Genomic DNA, 24710 nt, shown 5'->3' on the forward strand with positions numbered 1-24710 from the left:
CTGAATCAATGAAAAAACATCGAGACAACTATGAAAACTTATGTGTATAGATACATTTGTATATACTTATAGGCAATGCATAATATAAAAAGGCTTACATGAAGAAGCAAGGCCTCTTCGGCGATATTAGAGCTGCCAGCAGATGACATAATGCGGGAAATCTACCACTGTTGCTGGTGATGTTGCTAACATCTTAAGCTACGATTGGTTATCCGTTACTTTCTTCGAACGAGCATTAGCTCAGTGCGCTTTACCATGGACAGTACGTCTTCGGTCCTCATCGGCGCTATTTGCACGCCCGCAACACCAACAGCTACCAGTACCGCAATTGACCGCATCACAGCGCCCTGATGTCATATATATTCGAAATGAACGATAAATGTGTTGCCGGTGTAAAGACACTTCGACATTGGCACTGGCAATTTACTGGGATGATGTTTAATCATTTTATTCTGCTATAGAACGATGGATAGAATACAACAGCTAAAAATCCATCGTAAGGAGTTACCGTTATTCCTACTGGCATTCACTGACAGCACTCAAGTCCACGATATTTCCACATAAGAACTACACGAGCGATCAACCGGCATCAGATGTCGCTGTCCGTTGTCGATGAACAGTGATCCAGACTGGGAGTAATTTTTAGTCCAGATGAGCTTCTGCCGCACCAAGCAAGCTATCTAGGATTGCCATACCGGTCAATTTAGAGCAGGAGTTAGCTTAGGTCTGAGATTTCGTTGTAGAGTGCAATTGAAGAAACAATCACCTCTAATCTTCAAAATACTCACATTTTAACGCATTTATCGAGAATACGACGCATGAACACGGTTGGATTCGATCGGCTTCCAAGATTCCAAACAGGGAAGCAAATAGTCACAGTCAAACCAGCTCGGTGCCTAAAAAGATGTGACTTTTATGTTGCTTTTTGATTGAAGCGTGTTTCTTTTATTTTTCTTCATCACTCTCGTTCCGAATGTGGAAAATACAAAATCGACTCGAGTGACTGAGAACTACTTGACGATTTGGCGCCAGCGCATGTTTATCCCCAGCAGTGGTCGAGCCCTCATATGGCTATTGAATGTTCTTTGCTGCCAGAAGATATCCAGGCCTCATGTGATAAAAGATTTCAACTGTACCTGCCAGTTGATGCCGGTGGACATCTCCCATGATGAAGCACCGCTTAGCGTCGTGGGCGTGTCGCAGGCGGCAGATTCACCGCTACGGGTTGTCTTTGCACCAGGCTTTCATTTCAAATTTATTTCTTAAGCTCTTGACTAAATGTTCCTTAGTTTCAAATCTAGTAAACCAAACGTGTGATATTTGTTGTATGTTTTTTGTTCAACGATATAAAATATCGCTTAATTAATAGGTAATATTTTTTTAAGTAGAACAACCTGTATAGAACAAACACGTAAAGAAAAAGACGTACTCATTTGGGGCGTACTGGATCATTCCGTAAGTTTAGCCTTCAAAGTAGAATATCTGAAAATAGCTCTTCGCACCTATTCGTCTTCATTGTCAATACATCAGCATTTGAAATGCACTTATTTAACACAACGCAATGTTGTTTAATCAGGTCCGTCATTTATTCTTTACGAATTTCAAGAAAGGCCAAATAACTTGCGTAAACTTCGTAAAAGCATCTTCAACTATCGAATAAGACATACGCACAGTTAAGTGATTTCGCCGAATCTCCGTATAGGAATACCCTCGCCTGATTTCCTTCTCGTTTCTGCGTGCGAAGACTGAGTACTCGTAGCAGTTTCAGCTGCGTCCCTGTAAACTTAACTCACTGTTGCATCAGTTTAAGTGATAAACGGTGATGTCGGATCGCCATGGACCGATTGTACTGCAGCATTCATAGCGGCTTTGAGAGATAGCACGGTTCGGGCCTCTTCTCCAGCGCGGCTGGTACATATGCTACTGCAGGTTAACTTTTGCTACCGAACCCGTCAAAACCATAAGCGGCAACGTACGAAAGGAAAAACGGTTTCTTTTAACATAGGTCTATTTCCGATTTGAGCAAACGAATTCCTAAGTAGATCGGCCCATGCATTCTATTATCGTTGTAGCAAGCGACAGCCAGCTGGGCAGCTAAAGTGAACTAGTCAGAAACAAGAATTGCCTTAGCCCTCGTATGACTCTTTGAAGAAAAATCGGATAACTTTACATTAAATCAGCTCATTTTTTGCTGTTACAAATCATATATCAGTTCCAGATGAACTATTATGATTGTTCGGCAACTTAATCCACAACTGCAAATGTATAAGCATGTTCTTGTCGTTTGCTTGTTTTTTAAATGTTAATAGTTAGAAACAAGGATTGCTTTAGGCAATCCAGGTCGTATTGCTTACCGAGCTTGAGGAAAAACTCCACGTGATTTGATTAGAGCGTCACTCAGGTATATTGTTTCTATTTTCAATTATGCCTGCTTCAAATTCAAGTGTTATTTTTTTATAATTTTCAAATTTGGGGCCAGTTTCGCCTGCACTATCCAAGTATTATATCTATCTTATTCGCTCGTTGCTACTATCATTTTTTACGCTCGCTGATACTATAATGTCCGGCAATGAGTCACGCGTGTCGCACTTTAAATACCACAACCTGGAAGCTTGTCAACTTGTTCACTCTTCAAAATCTTCAAGTGCGCTAAAATACGCTGCAACAGCAGCACCGGCTGACCATTCAGATGTAGGCAAAGTATGCTTGCTGGTGTCATGTTTATACGTGGTCAACTGCCAGGGTCAATTGACCAAATGGACCAATCCAGAGCCCTCTGTGAGTCACATACGGTAACGACCTGCCGATAGGCCGTTTAGCTGAATCTTATAAATGGAGACCAATTATGCAGTGAATGGAATTGCTGTACACCTACCCGATACGCACCGCGAAAGTTTTGTCGTAAGATAAACGTTATTGGTTTAATCGACCTGCTTGCGGGGATGATGTCATACGGGAACCATTGAACATGCGGGTTCTTTTCCTCTTCTTTTTTCTTCTGGAGTATTATCCTTTTCTACGTAGGAATATTACTTATGTGGTTTCTATCGGAGGATTACCTGGACCTCGATCCCTCTATTTACTGTTAGTCGCAGTAAATGGGGCATCGGTAGAACGTTTCTCCGATCTCGGCGATTATCATATTTTACCCATTAGGAGCACAGTCGGTGCAATTTGTGCATGAAAGACCTTAAGCTATAGCGCTGCATTAAGTATCACAATTGTGTAATATTTTTAATAGTTTATCTACTTCTATATCAGAGGTATATTTTTCGAACTTTAATATAGATCGCCAAAGACACCTCTATGTAAACCCTTGTCAGAAACTAGGACCCTATAGCATGGGTTTCCTTCTGCTAAACGCAGGACTGGCCTGGTTGTTTCGTTTTCAGTTTACGTGTCGGACTTTTTATATGGACTTACAACGAGCATTGTTTTTTCTCCCGCTAGCTTGCTTGCCCTATTCTATATTCTTTGTCTTGCTGGCACGTGCGTAGCTCTATCTTTCTCGTTGCTAAAATCATATATCTGCGTGCAACTTTCCTGCACACATGAACTTGCACATTGGCCTCAGTGGCATCGTTGCATTTGTTGTTTCTTCTCTTTTCTTTGTCATTATTGTTATTTTCGCTGTCTTAAGGCTGCCACGCTGCAGCAGCAACGGATTTCTCATATGCACGCACGCCCGTCTTCGACAGTGTCATGTTAGACAGGGGCATTTAGGAGCTTGAATTTTAATTTTGCTCTGAATTCGACAGAGTTTGAAACCGGTGTGGGTGGTGGACCGCCAGCATTAGGCTGTAGACCAGAGCTGCGTTGTTTTTTTTATTATATTTCTTTGCCTAAAGTCTGGAAACAGGATAATGCAATTTTAACGAAGGCCCGTTCATAACGCTTATGCTCTTTTCCCTCCAGTGCTTTTTTATAAGCGTGGATGTACTTTTCATGAACCAGCTGAAAGCAGCGACAAACGACAGGTTAATATTTTCTAATAGTTAAACAAATCTGTTTTTTTTTTTTTATTTTTCTCGAAAGGGCTCAATGTAATAAGTGCGCGCACTTAGGACAGATGGGGAAAAAGAGTCCGGTGCAAAGAGATGCAATTTGGTGCAACGAGACTTTCCGTAATACTATGTGTCAATACACTTTGGCGATTTTCACCTGGAATAGAGATAAGGCGCACAATTAATACGCATAGTTCCTTTTTCGTTCTCCTGAAAGCTAAGTCTCTCGCTCATGTACTGATTATCAACAAGTCTATTTCAGTTCTATAGTAAATAAACTTGCTTAGCCCTTTCACCCACTGTCTTCACTGATCCACACTAACTGTTCTTACTTTCTTTACTTGATTAGTCGTTCAATTAGTTCATCTATGGATAGGCACGCAAAAATGCCCTTCGGCTTATTCTGATTGTTAACAATGATCCTCTTGTCCATCTCCCACTGCCTCAGCTGTGTAAAGTTCCAGGAAAAACGTTACGGGTTTTTTTGATGAAAGGGTCAGCAGTAATACGTCACATTGGGCTACCTGTCTGTCTACAAGTACCTTAAGTATTCTCACTAGTGTGCACCGTGATTGCGGTGCCAATCGAGCTTACTCGATTGGCTTACCTATTGTGATTTCTAACTACTACTGCGAAAGATCCGCGTGGCTGACTCGACTCAAACTGAAGGAGCTAATCACTCCTTGAAAAATCGGTACGAGAAAAACACGATAAACAATTTGTACGTGGCATTTCTATCTATTTAGTTGTCCTGCATCGTAATTGCTCGCTTTCAACTGTTGTGACACTATGTACTCGGGAATTTTCTGTGCTACCTTTCTTGTTCGGGCTATCTAGATCAAGGGGCTTTAGAGTAACGAAAATTTGCTATGTGGTTACTGTGGTTCCGAAATTTAATTCGTAAGAGAACTGGCAGACAATAGCGTATGGCGTTCGCCAAATATATATAAAATGTGAGAGGCTTCTCGGGATTCGTAACCGTGGATATTTGTAATTTAAAAATTTATCAGACGGATTTCAGTATCCAAGAAAATAATTCACAATACAAGTAGAATTTTATATTTGTATTTTTCGTTCTAATTAGCTGATCACAGCACATTGACAGTATGATGGTGCCGAATAAAACTGACAAGGGGAGATAGCCAACTCGAACATACTAATTTTAAATATTCTTTCATGGATAATCAAGATTTCTTATAATACCGATAGGGAAAGCTTAACGATGCAAATGTTTACAAAATATTTATATAGATCCAGATGTTTGAGCTATTACATTGTGAATTTTTGTTATAAAACCTATTAAGTTCATTTTTAGATAGATTTTTATGTTGCTTCGTCTTCGAAACAAAAAAAAAACAAGCACTCTCACTAATTTTGAAAACTAGTATCCATAGAACTAGTCCCAGCCATACTAATTCTGTTACTGCAGCATTTTTGTTTAACTGATATGATAGAGCTCACATTTAACAACAGTTAATGAAAAATCATTAAATAAAATACAACTTATAGGGGATGTCGTGTTGAACATCTGGCGAAACTAATTATCTAAAAAGTTACCGACTGATATCCAAATCCGCAGATATTCAACGCTTGTCCGTTTCAGAATAATCAACAAATGATTATTTATGTATCTCGCTGTTCATGTGGAAAAAAATCTCGTACTTAACAGCCACACCTGTGCTACATAAAGGTGCGATGCCCCTTAGCTTGCCCTGCACGACGGGACTGCAAATAATTAAGTTCACAATTGCTTTAAATCTGCGTCACTAGTTAGTGACGTTTTTGTCTGTAGAAAAACTTACACTATTATCACAGTTACCAATTTGTAAAACGCATTTCACGTTATTTACGAGTGATTTAAGTCATAACTTAGAGGTATCACTTACACATACATTGTTATGTATTTGCTATTTTGTCAGAATAGCGATGTCACGTAATACATATGGCCATATATAAGAGAGCATGCAGCAGTACGAAGTAAACGTTTCGTAGATATTCGTTATAGGTTATACAGATAGTGTATCTGCATTCTGTACGCTTCATTTCTTCTCACGCTGAGCGTACACATTTAGCTGCCAGGAAATGTACAATACGAATTACTTCAGCTGGCAGCAACGAAAATTATAGATTCTTCCGCTTGTGCTTGCACGCGCTGGGCAAACTTTTGACGGACGGTGGCTTCGTCGAACAGCGACAATCCTGTGAACCTGTGCAACCAAATTACCTCGGCTAACGTAACCGTGCGTATTTAGCGCTGATGTTTTTTTTATTATTATTAATTACTGGAGAGAAATATCGAGCTGAAAAAATAATTTAGCAATCTGTAGTCAAGACAGTCGCCGCTCGAAGGGTACGGTTTACCTTACTTATAGTTAGAACTTAAATAGGGACAAATGATATTGTGTGGTCGAAACCATAACAGATCATTAGAACATCTGTAGTAGCAACCATTAATGACAACTTTACCTAGAACCAACGTTATCGTTCTGAAGAACAGGGATAAAGGTAGAAAAACGTATGCGCAGTTCAGCTGACCAAGCCGCTGTCTGAATGAGTCAAAAAGCGAAGCTGTTGCCCTCGAAGCAGTACATTCCAATAGCACAAACAATGTCCTACTTCAATTTAACTTGAAATCTGAAATTATCTAACGTCATTAGCTTTCGTTTGTCTATCATTAGCGTATGAATAAATAAAAAGCATCGGTGAAATATGGTAGGTACTTGAGAATTCATTTCGAATATCTTTTTTTCTCCACCTACTCCTCTCCGGAGTGATAGTTAGCAGTGTACTACGCTTCTGTCCAGAGTATTCGGTCTACGTGTATGCTGATTACGTAAATATTTAGGAATTTGCATTTTCTGAGTTAACCATATGCGTATACTATTATAATTAGACAGGTACATGAGTCAACGGCAAGCTTGGTTATGTTGGTGACTCACTTGTTGCGTTCTTGCCGAATACACAGTAAAAACATTCTTTAATGAACCAGCGTGGACTAGCTTAAATAGGGTTGTAATTTTACGAATCCATAACATTTTTTGCTCTCCCAGACTCTTGCCTCTCTCTCCTGTCAATATTACTGTCAACTGCAAATCGAAGGAAAATAGTTGACATTTTTCGTTATTCCGGATACATATAATCATCAGCTAATAACAACGCCCCATAGACGGCAAAAATCTTTTCATTAAACCCTTACCCATCCCGTCTCTTATTAGTTATTGGTAGTTTCTGCCAGCGCCCACTGACACACCCAGCATATACAGGTATACTAGAATAGTTTGTGACACTCACCTTATATTTTCCCTACGATCTTTGTGGACATGCTACCGCAAGGCACTCTGTATTATAAAACGAACATTTCATAATACTGACAGATATGGTCACTGTTAGATGAAAGAATATCTTGCTCTTTATTACGGAGCTCGGCAAATGAACTTTTTCCTAACATGTTAGCGTAACTCTGTTTGTATCACGCTCGCGTTCTGAGCCCCGTCTTCGTCTTTATGAGATTACCGCACGGTCAGCGTACGGATAGTTATCTGAGTAGTTCTTTTTTCTAAAAGTTTCAATAGTACGGCCCTCTTAGTAGCTGCTGCTGCTGCTGCAATGGAAGTCCGATAGAAGGATGGAGATTCAATAGGCGGAGATAGGTTTGTTCGTGAACCTTTGCTGCCGACATTGCTTGTCTCTGCCATCGGTGGCATTAGTGTTTGGTTAGCTGAAATTCGTGCCGACGTCCTTGAGCACTTGCCAACACTAGTTATATTTCTGTCATGATCTTCTCATCTGTGTTGGTGTATGGTCAGAAGTCTCTGTCTGTGCGTGCCATGTTGTGAAGTCGTGTGCGTCTAAATGTGCATGGACGTTTTCAAATACCGATTCCTTTTTATTCCTTACATGACTTCTATTTGAAACTGAATATTAGCTAACGTGCTGCCGCGGCTTTTGTCAGTGTTTAAAAACATCATCTGCGCTTGCTTCGACTATTGATTAGCCTACCCTTGTGATGTTCCGATTGCTAAGATTAGTATCTGCTAACATAGAAGTTTACTGCTGTAAGCAAGTTTTTATGCTATGCATAAAATGCATGGAAGATGAATTCGAGCTTTTTTTCTACTCTCCTCCCTTTGGGTAAGCACTTGGTTTTTTTTTAACATCTTTTTGTTAGCTCATTCCGCGTGTGTTTTCTATAATGAGGAGAACGACGATAACAGTAAATCTGACAAAACTGATGGTGATTATACTATTAATGATATATCGGACGACTGCCAACAGAAAGAGAAAATGAAATGATTCAGTGCTGGAAATAGAGTAAATGGAGTTGAGTCACCGCAAACGTCCTTGGAAGTCCAATGGTTATTGGCATTTGTGATAATTCTAATTCCACAGTCTTCTATTAGATGTTACTTAACTCTATAACAAGTGGTGCCTCTCGGTTTATGGTTTATAAGACAATCTAAGAAATCCCAGTCTTTTTGTTTCATGGTACGTCTGCTTTTACTGATAAGCCATAATATTGTTTCGATTTATCCTTACATACTATGGATGCCTATTTACTGCTGACTAACCGAGAACTTGCTCCAAAGTAAGGGTACCGCGGGCGACCTTAGACATTAAAATGCTTCGAAGAATAATAGCGATGTATCACTAATTATTTCGCTTTTTCATGGAGCAGTGCCATCAAACAGTGCTACGTACGTCTGGGCGTTATCACGAGGAACTGCTGCAATTGTTGGGCGTTTTAGATCATAGTAGACCATCAGTGAATCAGGTTGAAGCATGTTCTTGACGTTGGCGATCCGTTTTTGCCATTTGGCCGTTTTTGAATCTGAATGTAAAAATTCATTTAAAAAATGTAAAATTCAACTTTTGTTTTAGTACAAGTCGTGCTTTTATTTTCCTGCATCTTCCACGTGAGCACAAAGACGTATTTCATTTCAAGACTATTGATTAACATTAAGTTAGCGACAGGAAGAAGTTTTAGTGATATCACGAATTAACAAGATCTACGCTGTGGTTATCAAACGGATCTTCAGTTAGTTAGGTCCACGTTTTTCCAATAATTTTTATCAGGAGACGAAAGGTCGATAACGTCGTCAGCTATACACCCAGAGCGTTTCCATGGCGTTCATCATAAAATGCAACTTTGTCGTGAGATACCCCAGATATCGAAGGTCTTCACGAAGGTCGCACGGACTGCTTTAAGTTTTAATAGACTTGGTGTCAATGAGGATTTACTCTATCTTTTCTATGTGCGTTAACTAGTAACCGTAGCATATATGCCCGTATTTTGTTTCATTTATGCATCCTGTCCATTGGTCTTACAATTACTATGCATTATTAAGAAAAGTAGAATCAATATTGCAGAGCCGTTTACGGTACCAATAGTTATTATCTTTAAACCAGGGTCCGAGGAAGCATCTATATTGATTATTCCCATAGCCTGTGACTTGACGGCACTTGTGAATCGCTTAATTGAATCGTTCCCTGAATCGTTCCGAGAGAGCGGCAATGTCAGCTTCCTAAAACGAATTTTCTGCTCTAACCGAATTTTTTTGGAAGCAAGTGATATCAATCAAAAGTGATCCAATGTTGCTTCAAAATAGTTCTGCGTACATTCAGAATCGATTTCTCTCATGAGTAAATTCGTAGCGTTAATTAAATTGCTCACAAACTTAAGAAATATTAGTTTTGATTAGAAAATTTCGATTTCAAACATGCTTTTCGTTCAGGAAGACTTTTTTTTAGCTTCGCAACAATAAAGTAGATTCACAAAGCTTAAAAAACTTTTATTAGCGCGTAAGTGGGTCAATGTCTGACTAGATGAATTTAAAGAAATAATTTTCGCTCAATGAAAACATCTTACGTTCTGGGCTAATAATACTTTGCATCGGATCGTTACAGCCCCTAAAAAGCGATTTAATACACCAATCAGCAGTGCGGCAAGGATTTATTTTCGTTAAACGAAGGACACGAACAGGTACAGAGCGTACGTCCGAATGCTTAGAAATCTGTCTTGAATAGCATGCAGAGAGGCACCTATGGCATAGGATGTCAAACACTGTTGGCATTAAAATTTTCTGTCGACAACCTTCCTACTAATTAAAGCTGAGGCGCACTGCAATAATTTAAGACAAGCTAGCAAAAAATAAATGTCGAATAGCCAATTCTATCTCTAAACTGAAATTTTCTAAACATGCCAGAGTCTCGGCATAATTCTTACACATGGAACATAATCCTATGGTAAAGATCCAAAGTAAAAACCCTCGCTGTCAGAGAGCGTACATAATCAAGCTCAATCGGTTTTTCTAACATAAAGAAAAGAGGGGTTTAGTTGAAAACAATAGATACTCATTCTACGAATAAAGCTCCGCTTCCTATCGCAGTTGAAGGGTGGTGCTCGCAGAATGTAATTTGTTGCCCAGTCCAAATAAATGCCGACGTTTTTAATTCTGAAGTCGCGTACCTACTACACTTTACCCTTTTAGCCGTTTGATACAAATAACTTCATGTAGTCTTTCGGTCTGGATGCTCTCTGCTAATATTCGACTCATCGACGTTGCGTCTGTTTTCTCTGTGCGCAAGTCTTCTATGAAAGGCTCTTCACAAGAAGCTGAAGTTTGTAAAAAGAATGTGCCATAAAGAGCGCAACGAAGGCTCAATTGAAGCACTCCGCTAGTTATATAACACGTATGATTTTAAAGTGACAGTGTCAACTCGGCCCTTGTGATAAATAGGCCCGTTTGAGAATGACGTGTTTACCGTTGAGCGCTATTACCTTTATCGAATCGTTGCCGCTGGTTAGAGAATGTACGTCATTATGGCACGAGCAATTAGTTTCTCTCTTCATATAGCCGAGGTGTTTATTTACCGTGGGCACGAATTTCTAAATAAAATACTTTTCTTGGGTGAACTTCAGAACTGAAGATTCATAGACGTATTGGCCTAACATCATAAGTTAGGCAATTAATCTAATGGGGTGATGGTACTTACTTCACAATACGATGTTGAAGGTATTCAAACTTTGGCATTTAGTAATACTAAGATAGAGCAATGTAGTCTATACGTTGATGGCGTAAGGATAAGGGGTTAAACTCGAAAATATTTCGTTGTAATGAATCCTACTACTGAAGCCGTTCGACAGGATTAAAAATAGAACATAATTACAGATGTAAATATAGTGTAAACTAGCAATTAATAAGATCACAAGAAAATATAAAACCGCAGAGGAGCGAGCAACGGTCACTAATCGCATAATGTTCAACTGGGCTCGAATGTATAGGGTGAGAATGACCTCAGGAAGAGGTACTATTGCAACGGAACAGCAATATCGGTTAAATAAGCCCGTGACACTTCAATTATTCATCTCGATGTCACAAATTCTAGTGAAGCGCTAACAGCATTACTGTGTAAAAAAATGTTGAGAAGTGATTGCAGTTGTTCCTTCAATTAACCATGACTTTTCAACTGACTGAATTTTACTAAATACATTTTGCGAAAAATGAATTGTTGCAAATGAACTGGGAATCGAAAGGAAATTATCCTCACTGGATTCAATTTGAGATGCATGTTAACAACGTTTTCCGCTTGGTTTCCAGCTCTAGTACCAACCATGAAAACTGTCCGCTTCTGTATTCCATTCTGCGTTTGCGTTGCTCAGGTCAAATGTAGCTGCTTTACTAATTACGAATACGTCCAAACAGCTTATTTCGTACTATAGTTGCGGTGCGGAGTCCCTTTCTTCCCTCTCAGTCAACCAAACACAATTATTTGTGCCTATATAGCTATGGTGGGGCGTAAAATGGGGTCTATTTATACCCATATGTCCACCATTAGTACCCTATCGTTAAGTAAGGCGATAAAAATTAAATGTAAAATTAAGCACATCTAATAACTCGAACTCATTTGTATCCTTGTTTATTAGTAAAAAAGCAATGTCTGAAAAGGTCTATACATTTTTTCCTTTTTCGTCTGTCAAAAATATACAATAGTTCCAATTCTACTACGACGCGTCGATACGTTCAGTACTTTGTGTATTTTGACACTAATTTTTGCAATAACACTAGTAAGCTAACATTAATGTTAAGTGGGGCTATGTTATAACACCAACGCGCTATTGAACGTTCTCGCATCAGGGGGTTTTCCTTTGACATAAGCTCTACGCAAATTCCGCCCAAGGAACCACTATACCATTAAAATTACTATAAATACTCATTAAAGGTTTGCTGGTATACACTACCTATTGTGTTTCTTTGCAAGGCAGTAATCTGTAAATATAGTAGTCAAGGCAAAGACTCTACTAACAATCAATTCTCAACTAAAGATAGCAGATACTTTCAGCATCGTACCACCAATAATGAGTGTATGCACCATGTCGACATTTATTTTTATAATGCCGCAGTGACAAAAGGCACCAGATAAATAGGTGCCTTCCTAATGTTCATCTTACCAACATGCCCCCTATGTTGTCAAGCAGAATCGAACCAATTAGGAAGGAGAATATTACCCATGCTGTTGATATGTGCCCGTCAGCGAACACTAACCACCAACGGACCAACCTTGCCGTCGAGGTACCGCTTTCCAGCCAAATAGCAACCCATATGATAAAAGGTTGTGTTTCAAAAAAAAATGGGTCACATAGAATGCCTTTTTTGGAAGCAGTCGTGTGTTAAGAATTCTCATACTGTCTTAGTTACCTCGACTCTTTAGAGTACTTTATTTATGTGGTTGATTAGATTTTGTACTAAATTCATTAGGCTACGCGAACGGTATACGTGCACTACGAATATAAGCACTTGATCAATATATGCCGAAAATAGTCATTTCCTTGAGCTTTCTATTGCATTATATCTATTAAAATCAAGCTCATAAGCAGGCCGTGTGTTTCATTATGAGATTCGAACCAACATGTGTTATTCAATTGGACGTAACAGCATTCTAAAAACTTCTATAGAAGTAAACGTTTTGATATGAAATATTATAGGAAAAAAGCTCGATCTGATATCTAACTGAAAAGCCGCTGTTTCAACGTTACAGTTTACGTGTATAAAATGAGTGTATCGTACGAAAAGTTATATATACATATAGTACTACGACGCATACAATATATATTCATTTTTGGATACTTCTAAGTGCTAGGCTATTTCTATGAAAAAGCAAGGTGCAGAACCAGTAAATTTAATTTATGTCACTATTACCACGTCGTTACTTCGATTGTTGGCATCAATGACAAAAGGGCGTATTGTACGAGCCAAGCGACTTTTCAAGGACTTCGTACGTTTTCGCCACTTCATTACCTTGACGATAACAGCAAGTGCTTATGGCTAACCCCATAAGTAGTAGTGTCTGTTTGGGATTGCTTATTGACTTTTAGCACGGTACCGATTCGAACCCACTATAGACAGTTGGGTGACGTGGAATGAACTAGAGGCTCGCCCACTCAGACGAGAAAGCACGACTTCACGTCGAAGATAACTATGCGTGGGTCCGAAGAGATATAAAAACGCGTTAGTGTTCATTTAGGAAAAGTGGTGTGTACTGGACTGTGGTCTACCGGGTTGCCGTTTGAGCTAAAAGCGTTCCTAAGAGGCATCTAAGGGTATCATCCAGCCTGTATGACGACTTCGTCAACTACCTAACTGGGACGTTGCCGCCTTACTTTACGGCACCTCCGTGGCTCGCACGCGACTACCGAACGCACAGAGATATAGCTGATGCTGAAACATTGCTGAAGTTAGTTAGCGTGTATAGTAGGCCAAGCTTGTGTATCTGCTGTAATGTGTCGAGTCACTTTTAAACTAGGAACTCCATTACTATTAACAGCCAGATCCGGCTCATGGCTGTGCTAAAGAGTAATGGACCCATCGGATGCATGATGAAGCTGCTGACGGTGATCACTATGGACGAGCTTTAGAACAGATAAATCGCGTTTGTGCCGGTATTAGTGCATCCTGAGTATATATATATATATATTCATATATTACTTTATTTCGCAAATGCGTCAGTGGAACTTCTGTTTATGTCGATGTCAGTAGTCGAACTGTACAGTATCTGGATGGATTGAAAATGTACAAATTGTCTTATTTTTCTATTTGCTGTATATTTTGCAATGGCGGTCCCTTACCTTCCACCCTCTCCTTCTGTCTACCGACTACGATCTGAGCACACTGAAACAAGCTATTAAGCTCACGCACGATCTGAGAGTTATATACGTAGTGAATCGTTTCTACCTATTAGCAATGATCGCCCTGCTTCGGGTCGGTGGTGCTTGTAATAACACAAAGCTGAACATTTCTTTCTTATGCAGGTCGTCATAGAAACCTTTGCATAAGCACTGGAAAAAGCCAACGATTAACACTTCCCTAGAAGAGCTTTCGCAAATATTGATAGCATTTATATTACTGTCTGATGAAAAAATGTGTAGAGTTCCATATAAATATTCCTGTATATCGTGTTGATCCACCTAATTGACTTATGCGCCTTTTTTGTCTACATTCGTGAATCAACAAATTTTTCGTCCGGTTTATCTAGTGCTGCTCGCCGAATTTCGATAGCATTTGCAAGCTTTTTCCTTGGACCAAGTGGAAGGCCAATAGTCTGGAGATCAGCTTCATTTAAAAGTAGCAACGCATCGAGATCAATTTTCTCGCGTTCGAAAATTGAATAATACTCCTGGAATAGAATAGACGTATACGTACTATATAGTTAAAAGCGTCACTTGTTCTACGAATAAAAAGGAGACGTACGTATGATATTTAAATATAAATATTATTTACATGTTTTAAGGGGAAACCTGACTCGTAAGTCATAGGTTTATTATTGTGGAATGTATTTTTTCTTAGTCAAGCCTTAGCTCCGAATGCCCTTTGGGGTAAAATATAAATTGAGACTATTATTGCGCAGTGTTTCACTACCTGCAAGTGATGTACGGAGAGGAAAATATAAACAGGATTGGTGTCCTCGTCGACCGATGACAATGACGTGCGCTCATCATCCCAAGATGAAACCTGAATGCATAACGGTACGTCTGAGAGGTCGCTTCGCTGTAACAATCATATATGAAGTGTTTTTGAAAAGTTAATTTTAGTTCATAAAGCACTATCAGTAACAGTACAGCTAATGGATTATGTGCGCTTTATAAATAGAACATTAAATTTAACGGTACTGTATAATATTCATTCTAGCTTAGGATAACTGCCACATCTGCCCATAACTTTTGGACCTCATTTATCTAGTTGCTTGTGCTACATTAGTATTATTATTAGGATACATTAGTACTATGAATCGTTGGGCTAGCATCAACAGTGACAACTGCTAATTATAAAGTAAATTAAAGTAATTCGACTTTTCAATTTATGATCACATACCAGGTTTATTATAATCCATAGACGGATTTCGTTAACGATATACTCAAGCAAACGAAAGGATACGGTTAACTTTAATGCTATAAGCAGAACAATAGGGTTTATTTGTTAGTTGGGAAACTCGGGTCTATTTTATTTACCGTCGTGTTTGCTGTAATGGAAACGTTCAGGTGAAAATGAATGCTATATTTATCCTTTTTAGGCAAGGACGGTTCGAAAATCCTATACGTCTGTTATGTTCAAAATAAAGATACGAGTCAGTTCTTTCGATTTATTTCGAAAACGGTATAGTTCAGTAAAAAGTTCACAAGCGTAATTACAACAAACCATATTCCCGTTTTGATTAAAAAAATAACTTAGGCTCATTGTTTTTGGCGAATATAGTGTCTTATTATGGTGGATATCGCATGCAGCCGCAGTAGCTCTGGGGTAAAATAAGTGTAGCAAATAACTTAAAATACTCAAAAGGATATAAATTTTTCACGAAGGCTCCTTTAAGGAAAACCCGAGTAAACGTTTACTCGGTGAGGTTGGCCCAAATTCTGAACATAAACCTTTTTTGTTTACACGAAAATTTAGAAAAAAAAAATTAAAAAAGTTGACCGTTTCTAAAAAAAGCCCGCGAGTTTCAAGATAAGTGGCAAAAACCAATTGTATAATCATCTCGTCTATATTTACAATATGCTTTAATCAAGTAAGACACCATTTTTCTATGTATAGTCGAAAGGTAGAAATTAGATACATCACATAATCTAAATTAACTGAATTGACGTACTCGCTTGTTAGTCCTCTGAACCAAGCTCCCAACGGACCCAATTGAATCGGATCCGCTCAGCGTCGCTGACTCCTCAGACGAATGTTCGGCAGACGTAGATCCTGAAGACGTTGTAGAACTGCTTTTTGAGTTTGTTGACGAGCTCAATGTTGTCCTCGATGAGAAGCCTTGGCCGCCACTACTGGTACCACTCTTTGACGAAGAGCCATTGGTCACTACGCAGGGACCCGCTAAAGCGAGCGCTGGATTTGTTGCTAAGGAGTTGCGGAACGCCACTGAACCGAAGCCGGGTCGTTCAAAGATCGATGAGGTCGAAGACGTCAAAGGGGCCAAATCTTCGCCTACTTAAAGATGTGAAATTTGTTAGAAATGATTGATTATTGAGTTATGAGGAAAGTTTTGTGTTATTTGAGAATTGACCTGATGGAAGAATATACAAATCGAGAGATCGATAGCGATGTCAAAAGCTAACGACTGTTGATTACGATAATGTATTGTAGATACCGCAGCAATTAACAGTACTATTATGGTGTTGAACGTACCGACGCCGCATGAATCGGCCGACTGATTGGATGTCGTTTGGCTGATGTTATTCAAGTTGCCATTTGGAGAACTAGTAAGTAAGCCGGCTTCGAAGACGTCCCTCATGTGAATTCTCTGCAGTTATCGAAATTTTCAATTCATTCAATGCAAAAGCTCAATCTGTGACTAAACTTTTGGGTGTCATTGCATCTATAAGCATATGCATAAGGTGTGCGGAAAAATATAAAATCATATGTCTACATTTTACCTAACGCATTACTTTTACATAAAAAGGTTAAACAGATGATTGCATAGATTAACATTAGCATGATACGTTTGCAGATTTGTTTGTAACCATAGAGCTTGATCTACTAGAAAGAGATGACAATGGCGCTAAGAGGCGCATACTTTATTCAGATGTTAACGACACTGAATGCCTTAGTAACACAATAGGATGCTGCGTATGTTCCCAGAATACATACTCCGTGCGACCCGTCGGCACTGTTGAAAGCTCCGCTGGATGCTGACAGATGCTCGGTTGAGGCATGGCTAGGACTTCTAGTACGTTGCCCGTACATTAGGTTTGAAGGTGCCGCGTAGATCACATCGTTGTTGTCTACTTTCGAACGAATGCTCAATTGTCCTAATCGAGTGGGGTCTAATACCTACGATAGAAAACAAGAAAAGGTGTATTGCAAATACTGTGTATACGATTTGTACGGGAAAGCCATCTGATCGGGAGCAGCATTAAAATAACGCCTGCAAAAACAACTGCATACATGTTTTTACTATGGATTTCATACATTCAAGATTTTACTTAAAAAAAAAAATTGATAAAGTGAACTCTCTTAGTTTTTTTCGTAAAAGTTGTTCGCCTTACCAAGTCTTTTTCACATACATCGTGACCATCTTTAAAATAGCACGAAGTTTAATTACCATCTATGGATTATCATAGACCTAAATTCGGGATATCCACAAAAGTAGCTTACATATTAAAAAAAATCAGGAAAGTCCGGTGGCATCATTGACTCTTTATTTCTTTTGACAAAATTGAACTGTAAACTCCGTCTGCTACTGGGAAATAATTTCAGCCCTTTTTGTGACCCTAATCATTAAAAAAGGACATATGGTTTCAGCAGGAAGATTTACCCTTCCATATAACTAATTATTATTAGAAGACGTTATTAAAGAATCGCTTTAATGAGCTGTTGATCTCCAGGCGGGGTCCTGTCAAATGCTCCCCATGCGATATAGCTTTACTTGACTTCTTTTTACAGGGATACTTAAAAAGCAAGATCTAGTACGACAATCTGCCAACGACAGACAGGATCATAGAAAATATCTGTACCATTATTTCGTACCATGTTTGCGAAAAAGTGGCCAGAAATTGAAAAAGAAACTGTTTTTTTGTTCATCTGACGTCAAATTTGTTCCCCACCGAATAGCCGTCACTGTATATTATTATTAAAATAAATACGCTTGAGTTGCGGCCTATTACCGATAAACCATATTACGTAGAAAATGGCAATGAATTATAATCTAATCAAACCTTTCCAGCTTCTTGTTCATTGAGCGTCTGGATTGAAGTACTTGTCCGCTTGCTGAGAAGCTTTTTCGAGACTACTGCTCCAAAGCCTCGTCTAGAGGTTCCGTTAATCGTCGACACAATCTCCGAAAATTTCTGCGATTGCCCACCTGCAGAATTTTTAGCACTTCCGGGTGGTAATACAACCCGGCAGTTTGCCGAGGTTAGCGAATCAGTCTGCAAAGCATCAAAAAACATATAGTTTCTCAAGAAAAAATTTATTTAAACATTATTCGGTATAATTTTGTTCGTCAAGTTGAAATTATCTTGATTTGGCAATGAAACGCATATTAAAACCGTTAAACCGTAGGGTTATCCATATGTAATAAACCTCCTATTCGGAAAATTCCAAAGCATTATTGATATTAGCATTAGACATGGCATTAATATACATGCTATATTTATTTATATTATTGAGCAAATGAACATTATTTTTGATCTACTACTACTACTACTAAAAACTAATAGGACGATGGCTTTATCTGTTATACAATTTACAGCACGAAAACGAATTGAATGACTGTCACGTTCCTACGTTTTTTTTTTTTTACTGAATAGAAAACACTACGTTTTTTATTCTGGTCATTGTATTATGTTTTATCTTAGATTATGTTACGTGTTATCCACAATTCTTACATTTCCATCAAATGATGTCTGCCATACCTCCAAAAGGTGATAGGTTTCGTCTCGACGAAGTTCTGCAAGCACGTTTTGAATTGCTAATCCGTATCGAAGGCAATTGCCCAGTCAATTGAAAAAGTGAAAACACGTCAGCTCAGAGTTCAGAGAATATAGGGGATGCAAAAATCTTCCATTGAAACCTCAGAAAAGTAGCTCTAGAGAATTTTTACTGTGTGCAGCCTCCTTTCCTCTTGAATGGGCTAGTTGATTTGATGTAAGAAAGCCAAACAAATGTGCTAATCAACCGTGTGCTTCCCAATGAATGAGGGCCTCGCAATCGTTCCAAATGCAAAGCATAATCTGGGATGAAGATGGCCTTGGCTTTTCTTTCGGAACCACCGTTCCAATCCCTGGTTCATGTTGATGTACACACAGCACTTCCTATTACTGGTGACAATTCTATGCAAAAATTGTTTATTGAGGCTAGGTGATCGGTGTCGAAGAGATGTAGAGATCTAGCGTTAAGTCGCTAAATCTCAACATCTCTTAAGTCGTTATCCTCATTCGGAATCAGGGAGTTCCTAATGTGCAGAATTCCGAAAGTTGTAGAGACCGAAAGGACTTGAGGTGACTAATGGCGGTCGCATGGTTTCCGGTCGATTTCCCGAATTATTAGCCATCCATCTTTTTCCAAGGGTTCACATAGTTGTCAACAAACGCAGATTTTCAGCTCCCGAAATTCCGTTTACTTAATGAACCACCCTTGAGCGGTTCTTTTATCAATCAATATCTAAGATAAATATCCCGGGCTGTGTTTTCGAAGAAATGCACACAGAAGATGTCAAGAATATACCTTTTTTGCACTTAGGACATCTACATTTCTAGTTCTTCTAAGTTAATATCGCACTCACAACTCAATAGGGTTACAACACGCTGACCAAGCAAAGAATACATTTTTGAACGGCATATCAGAAGAGAACAACAAATGAGGAAAGGTAATAAAAGAAAAGCTTTTTTTGGAAAAAGCATAGGAAGCTTCTTTACAGCCTAGTAGCCTAGCCATAGTCAGCCCTAAACAACATGTTAAACACTTGTCATCTATGGAGACACTTTCAATTTCCGTGCAAGCAACGAACAGCCTCTTTCAAGTTGTAGGAAATGACAACGGCCTTAAAAGCTGAATGAATCCAATAAATAACGACAAACCGCTTCGACTTGTTTCAAGTAAGTAAAATGCAGCCTTTCATACAGTACCTAGAAAAAAACCTGATTATTATTATTATTATTTTCTGGTTATTCTGTAGTATTTTCTTCCGTCTTTCAACTAGTATATTTATTTCATCTCACTATAATTTTTGAATTTAACGCCTAGCACCCCATCCATCCTGATCTTGAGACTTTCTTTATTTTCAAATGTACTGTTATAAATTTTATTTATCAACGAGCAAAAAATATACTATTCCTATCGGCGCGAAATGTTGAGAATATGACCTGCGGTATAGTAACACAAGCTCTTGCAGGCCGGTATCGACCTCTGTTATACGTTGTCTGGAATTGGTGTGAAGGAAAGATGTCTTTGCTTTGTCTTTTATGCTGGACAACCTCGTTCACACGATGCGACTGGACTATACGCAGATCCTTATTAACGGCCCTGCTTTTCTCAAGAGTTTTTTGGTACATAAGACAGTGTTAGTCCCTATAAATAAAATTGCTGTCTTATTAGGGTGGAGACTTGGATTACTATTGAACTTCAGCTTACCTCCCGAAGCTACCGATTCCTTTCTCTGCTTAACATTGACGGAGGAACACCGATTCCTATCACCCGTAATAATTCTCTATAGAAACGGTCATTGTAATTGCATGTTGCCCGATGCAAGAGAATAACTATTAGAAACCGTATTTTCTTGTGCTTTGCACTCGATATAGAGGACACTCAGGCTCCAAATGCTTAAATTCTAGATAGCGAGAGACAAACAGTGAAGAGGTAAAGGGAGAACTGAATGTTTGAAAAAATGCCAACATTTATGCTTCAGCCCAACATATTGGATTAATATTAATTTCTAGCTACGCAAAGACGCTTACCGAAATTTGATTTCGTTGTAAGAGATGGTGCATATTGAACTGAGAGTATTTCCATACTTGTGACAGATGAACTCCCATGATCGTATATAGATGTTAGTTTCTTTGCTCTGAATTTTAGCTCGTAATATTACACTTATATATTTAAGTATAGAAGGTTGATAAACCCAGTTGAACTGCACATACCTTTAATCGACAGATTTAACGAGCGAGCGTTTAAACTTTACACTATATTCATCAATCTGAAGGTCGAGAAAGTGTTGTTTCCTTGCAATGGTGAGGGTGCAGTTCTTTCTTAATTTTTATATTATAAGCTATAATACAATTCGCCACTAATTCTACTTGATGCGCCACTTCTAAGCGTTCTTCGTGTAACCGTTTTTACAATGCTAACATAATGTATAGGGTCGAAATACTACCATATTCAATCAGCTCCAATAATCAGTAACTGTAAATTTTACGTTAATAAAACGGTATTCGATGAATACAATAGTCCGTATACGTTTAAATATAATGTAGACCAAACTAACAGGAAGTGTTTCTTGTTGACTGTGGCATATAACTTGTGACAAACTGGCCATGTGGATCGCCATGAGATTCATTTGGGAATCTCGTTGTCTCTAGATGCATTCCTTTTATTTAAATTCACCACCTCAGAGTATATCCGCTTCATTGCTCGGAATTGAAGTAATATCTATTTATTCGCGCAAAACCAAAAAATTAAAAGACTAGTAGAAGAAAAAAGATGTACAATGGCCATGAGCAAACAAAAAACTGAAAAAAAGGAATCAATGAAAATAATCTGCATAAATGTACAATAATACCTTTGTTGAAGAATATAGATGCGAATATACAACTCTAAAACCCTGCATGTTTCTTTATATTTTATGTCCAGTGGTTCAGTCGTTAGGCATTACTTTAGATGGCTCTTTCTCAGAATGAGACGAAGTGTATCTACGATCGGATTTAAATTTAGACCACTACGTGCCTCTAAGGATGGCATGCAAACACGTTTCTTAGTGCGTTATCATAATAACGCACATACCACTTTAAGCATGCTGTCTGATTATATCACTTCAACCTTCAATCTAACTCTCACTTATCACGACTGTCAGCCTCGCCAGTTCTTCGTCGATGTACTTGGTAGGTGACTAATTGATTCCCCTTATACTCGGGGTAAGGTCTAAAGCAGTATGTACAAAAATAGCTCTGAGCCGGCTTGCACCAAACTGCCACAAAATTTACCACCACCGCCGCCTTGCGCATGTGCCGGCCGAAAAAAAAACTGATTGACATTTTACTATAAAAAGAAAGCAAAAACTTGCTGTTTCACTTTATAGCTTTAACGCATCTTTGACTGCCTTTAGACGCCCGATCTGAAGTTCATTGCTTGCGTCTCTGTATGGAACCAGAGGTCAATCTTTTTCATATGCTTGGTCACCCTCGATGTAGCTCGCAGGAAGGAGTACTTCCTTACATTAAACAATACCAAATCGTCTGCGTAAAAAATTAAAGATGCAATACCGCAATAAACAAATGCCGACGTTCGCTCGATGCTTCTTCCACCCCGATCCTGTCAGTGGCGTCCGTCAACAGAGACAAGGTTACCTTGCAGCGTAGCTCTAAGCAATCTCAACACCTTTGTGGAGGCATTCGCTTTAGCATTTTATCTGGAAATAATATTCTTGCTTCTTAGTCGAGTGTTGGCGGCAATCCGAGAAATAATGCAAAGAGGGTTTGGGCGAGGTTATCTAACACGTTCGTTATTTTTTTCATTAGAAGCTTATCGACGATCACCGTCGATCTTTGCTTTTGAAGCCAGTCTTTCCGCGGTACCACTTCAGGCGCTTCTAAAGACGAAACTTATGGCGAATGACCAGACATAAAAGCATCTGATATTTATGATTACTTTTATGGATCTTCTTGCATTGCAATAGTTGTACTAGGAATCTCTAACTTTTTCTCTCAGTCCTGATGCTTTCGTTCCACGAAGATACGAAGATCCTGTTATTCTGAAAAAGACTATTATCAAGGGCTGCTTAAAAATTTGGTCTGCTTTAAAAAGGTCTGCTTGATAGGTCCATAAACTGCACATGCATTTCTTGCATACACGCGGAGTCGTAGGCTTTCGCTGTTTGAACTGGTCTGTCCAGAAATACTCTTTTCTTAACCGTACGCTACTGTAATGTGAAATATTAGCCGAAAGCGAGTTTTCCGACAATATTTAGTAGTAATCGTTGGGCTGGGTACGCAGCTGGCTCTTACATCATTACTTTGGTCAGTCTGCATAGCTTCGCCACGAGCAGCGTCACAATTCGTAGGCTCAGGGCGGCGAGCATCTCGCATGTTATATGCACTGTTACGTTTCGGTCATGGCATACTGATTAGTAAACCGTCGCTTGACGCCGATAGTAAAAGGGCCACGGAAGGGATGGCCAGTCAACCTGTTCTCCCAAGAATAAAGCATTAAGAGATTGCAACCAGTGTTTCCGAGGACTATACGTTTTTACCTGCCATAAAGGCCATCCGGATAAGAGTTCTAAAGTGTTCGTCCCATTGTAGCACGTATTCTCCGAAAAAAGGCGTTTCGACTCGAACTCGACAGATGCGAAATATGACAGGAAAAGGAACGCAAAGACGAAAAAAAGCTGCTGCAAACGAGGTAAGTAAAAATATCGTCGGTTGGTCTCGGAATCATAGCATGAGCGGGTGCTTTGCCAAATCCAGAGCAGGCGCGGATGAGGTCTTAAAGACTCGATGCTATGCCACCCTTTCACCAGTGTGTTGCCCCGTTACAGTACACTACGAAGTCCGCTCCAGAATATGTCTACGTGACAACGAAGGACGAGCTGGGAAACAGCAGATCGTTCCGGACTCAAACGAGCTTATGTCGGGTTAAATTCGCTGGATGTTAGCAGTTATCGGTTACAGGACGATGATGTCCTGCCTAATTAGCATGACTAAATTGTAATGAACTAAGATTTAGGAGTAAATATAGGTTTACAGCTATAAGTGCAGTATAGGTTTACATCTATAAGTGCAGTATGAGTGGCTGCAGGGTACTTGTTCCTGACGGTCAACGATCATGCCAGTCTCTTTTCGTACGCAGTGAGATGATCAAATCAATTAAAAACAGGTGAAGTGAACTTACTATGAGCGTGTGTTTCCGCCGTTGCCTTTGCTCTTTGCGATGATCTCGTTCCGCCTTCTCGACAGACCTATGAGTAATTTTCTCAAACTTCTTCACCCTCTTCTCTGCGTCACGTATAGCTTTTTCTTTCAATTTTTGCACTACCTACATAAGATCAATCATGCAGAATAATCGCAATACATCTTACTTTCACGTTATTCTCTTGTCTACACTTTGTCTCTAAAAAATGTACGAAAATATGGTCAATACAAAGTTTTGCATTTTGGTAACCTACCTTAGTATTGAGTGCACTTTCCTTAGCAATCGCAGCATCGAGAAAGCGTAGAATGTCTTCTCGTTGATTGATAAGCGCGACCTCCTTTGCCGTATGGAATTCATTATCGAGTGCAAACAGGTTGGTACCTGCAGATAACTCAGAAAAATAATGGACGCGCGCGATGCACTAAATGCATTTCATCAAGTGAATTGCTTACATGCAAGACCCTTAAACAGGCTGCATTTTCATTGTTTTAGTTCCTGACGTGTTTTTATGAGATGGTGCGACATAATTACAAATATAGCGTTGTTCCTCAAGCGTAAAAACTGTATGTCTGCACACCATTTCTATATA

At 39.1% G+C, this 24710-nt stretch overlaps 2 protein-coding genes and 1 long non-coding RNA gene across 20 annotated transcripts in view; 1 reads left to right on the forward strand and 2 right to left on the reverse strand.

Annotated features, from left to right (window-relative positions):
• Nucleotides 1-7767, reverse strand: part of LOC111249611 (uncharacterized) — a 57372-nt gene extending 49605 nt beyond the window's left edge. For 11 of the 18 annotated variants that reach the window (XM_086988110.1, XM_086988103.1, XM_086988109.1 and 8 more), the window contains exon 1: nucleotides 99-1259. The gene's annotated coding sequence lies outside the window, so the exon portion shown is untranslated. Of the gene's footprint in view, nucleotides 1-98; nucleotides 1281-1429; nucleotides 4162-6943; nucleotides 7091-7295 lie in introns of those variants that run through there. The other 7 variants (XM_086988114.1, XM_086988113.1, XM_086988111.1 and 4 more) reach the window with 5 other exon arrangements.
• A 61-nt stretch (nucleotides 7768-7828) lies between these two features.
• LOC111249459 (uncharacterized) lies at nucleotides 7829-17685 on the forward strand. The gene is made up of 3 exons (XR_002672927.2): nucleotides 7829-8135; nucleotides 14907-15024; nucleotides 16154-17685. It is a non-coding gene; the product is annotated as an uncharacterized LOC111249459 (long non-coding RNA).
• The window catches only part of Sans (SAM_USH1G_HARP domain-containing protein Sans), a 32660-nt gene continuing 19849 nt past the window's right edge, over nucleotides 11900-24710 (reverse strand). Inside the window, exons 4-11 of the mRNA XM_086988116.1 lie at nucleotides 24371-24502; nucleotides 24101-24240; nucleotides 18214-18426; nucleotides 17147-17329; nucleotides 16685-16799; nucleotides 16143-16483; nucleotides 14918-15046; nucleotides 11900-14675 (exon numbers count right to left, since the gene is read on the reverse strand). Coding sequence (XP_086844242.1) covers nucleotides 14493-14675; nucleotides 14918-15046; nucleotides 16143-16483; nucleotides 16685-16799; nucleotides 17147-17329; nucleotides 18214-18426; nucleotides 24101-24240; nucleotides 24371-24502 — 1436 coding nt within the window. The 3' untranslated portion in view covers nucleotides 11900-14492. The remainder of the gene's footprint in view (nucleotides 14676-14917; nucleotides 15047-16142; nucleotides 16484-16684; nucleotides 16800-17146; nucleotides 17330-18213; nucleotides 18427-24100; nucleotides 24241-24370; nucleotides 24503-24710) is intronic.

Source organism: Varroa destructor, unplaced genomic scaffold (assembly GCF_002443255.2).
Source record: "Varroa destructor unplaced genomic scaffold, Vdes_3.0 BEIS01000004.1, whole genome shotgun sequence".
NCBI classification, from domain to species: domain Eukaryota; kingdom Metazoa; phylum Arthropoda; class Arachnida; order Mesostigmata; family Varroidae; genus Varroa; species Varroa destructor.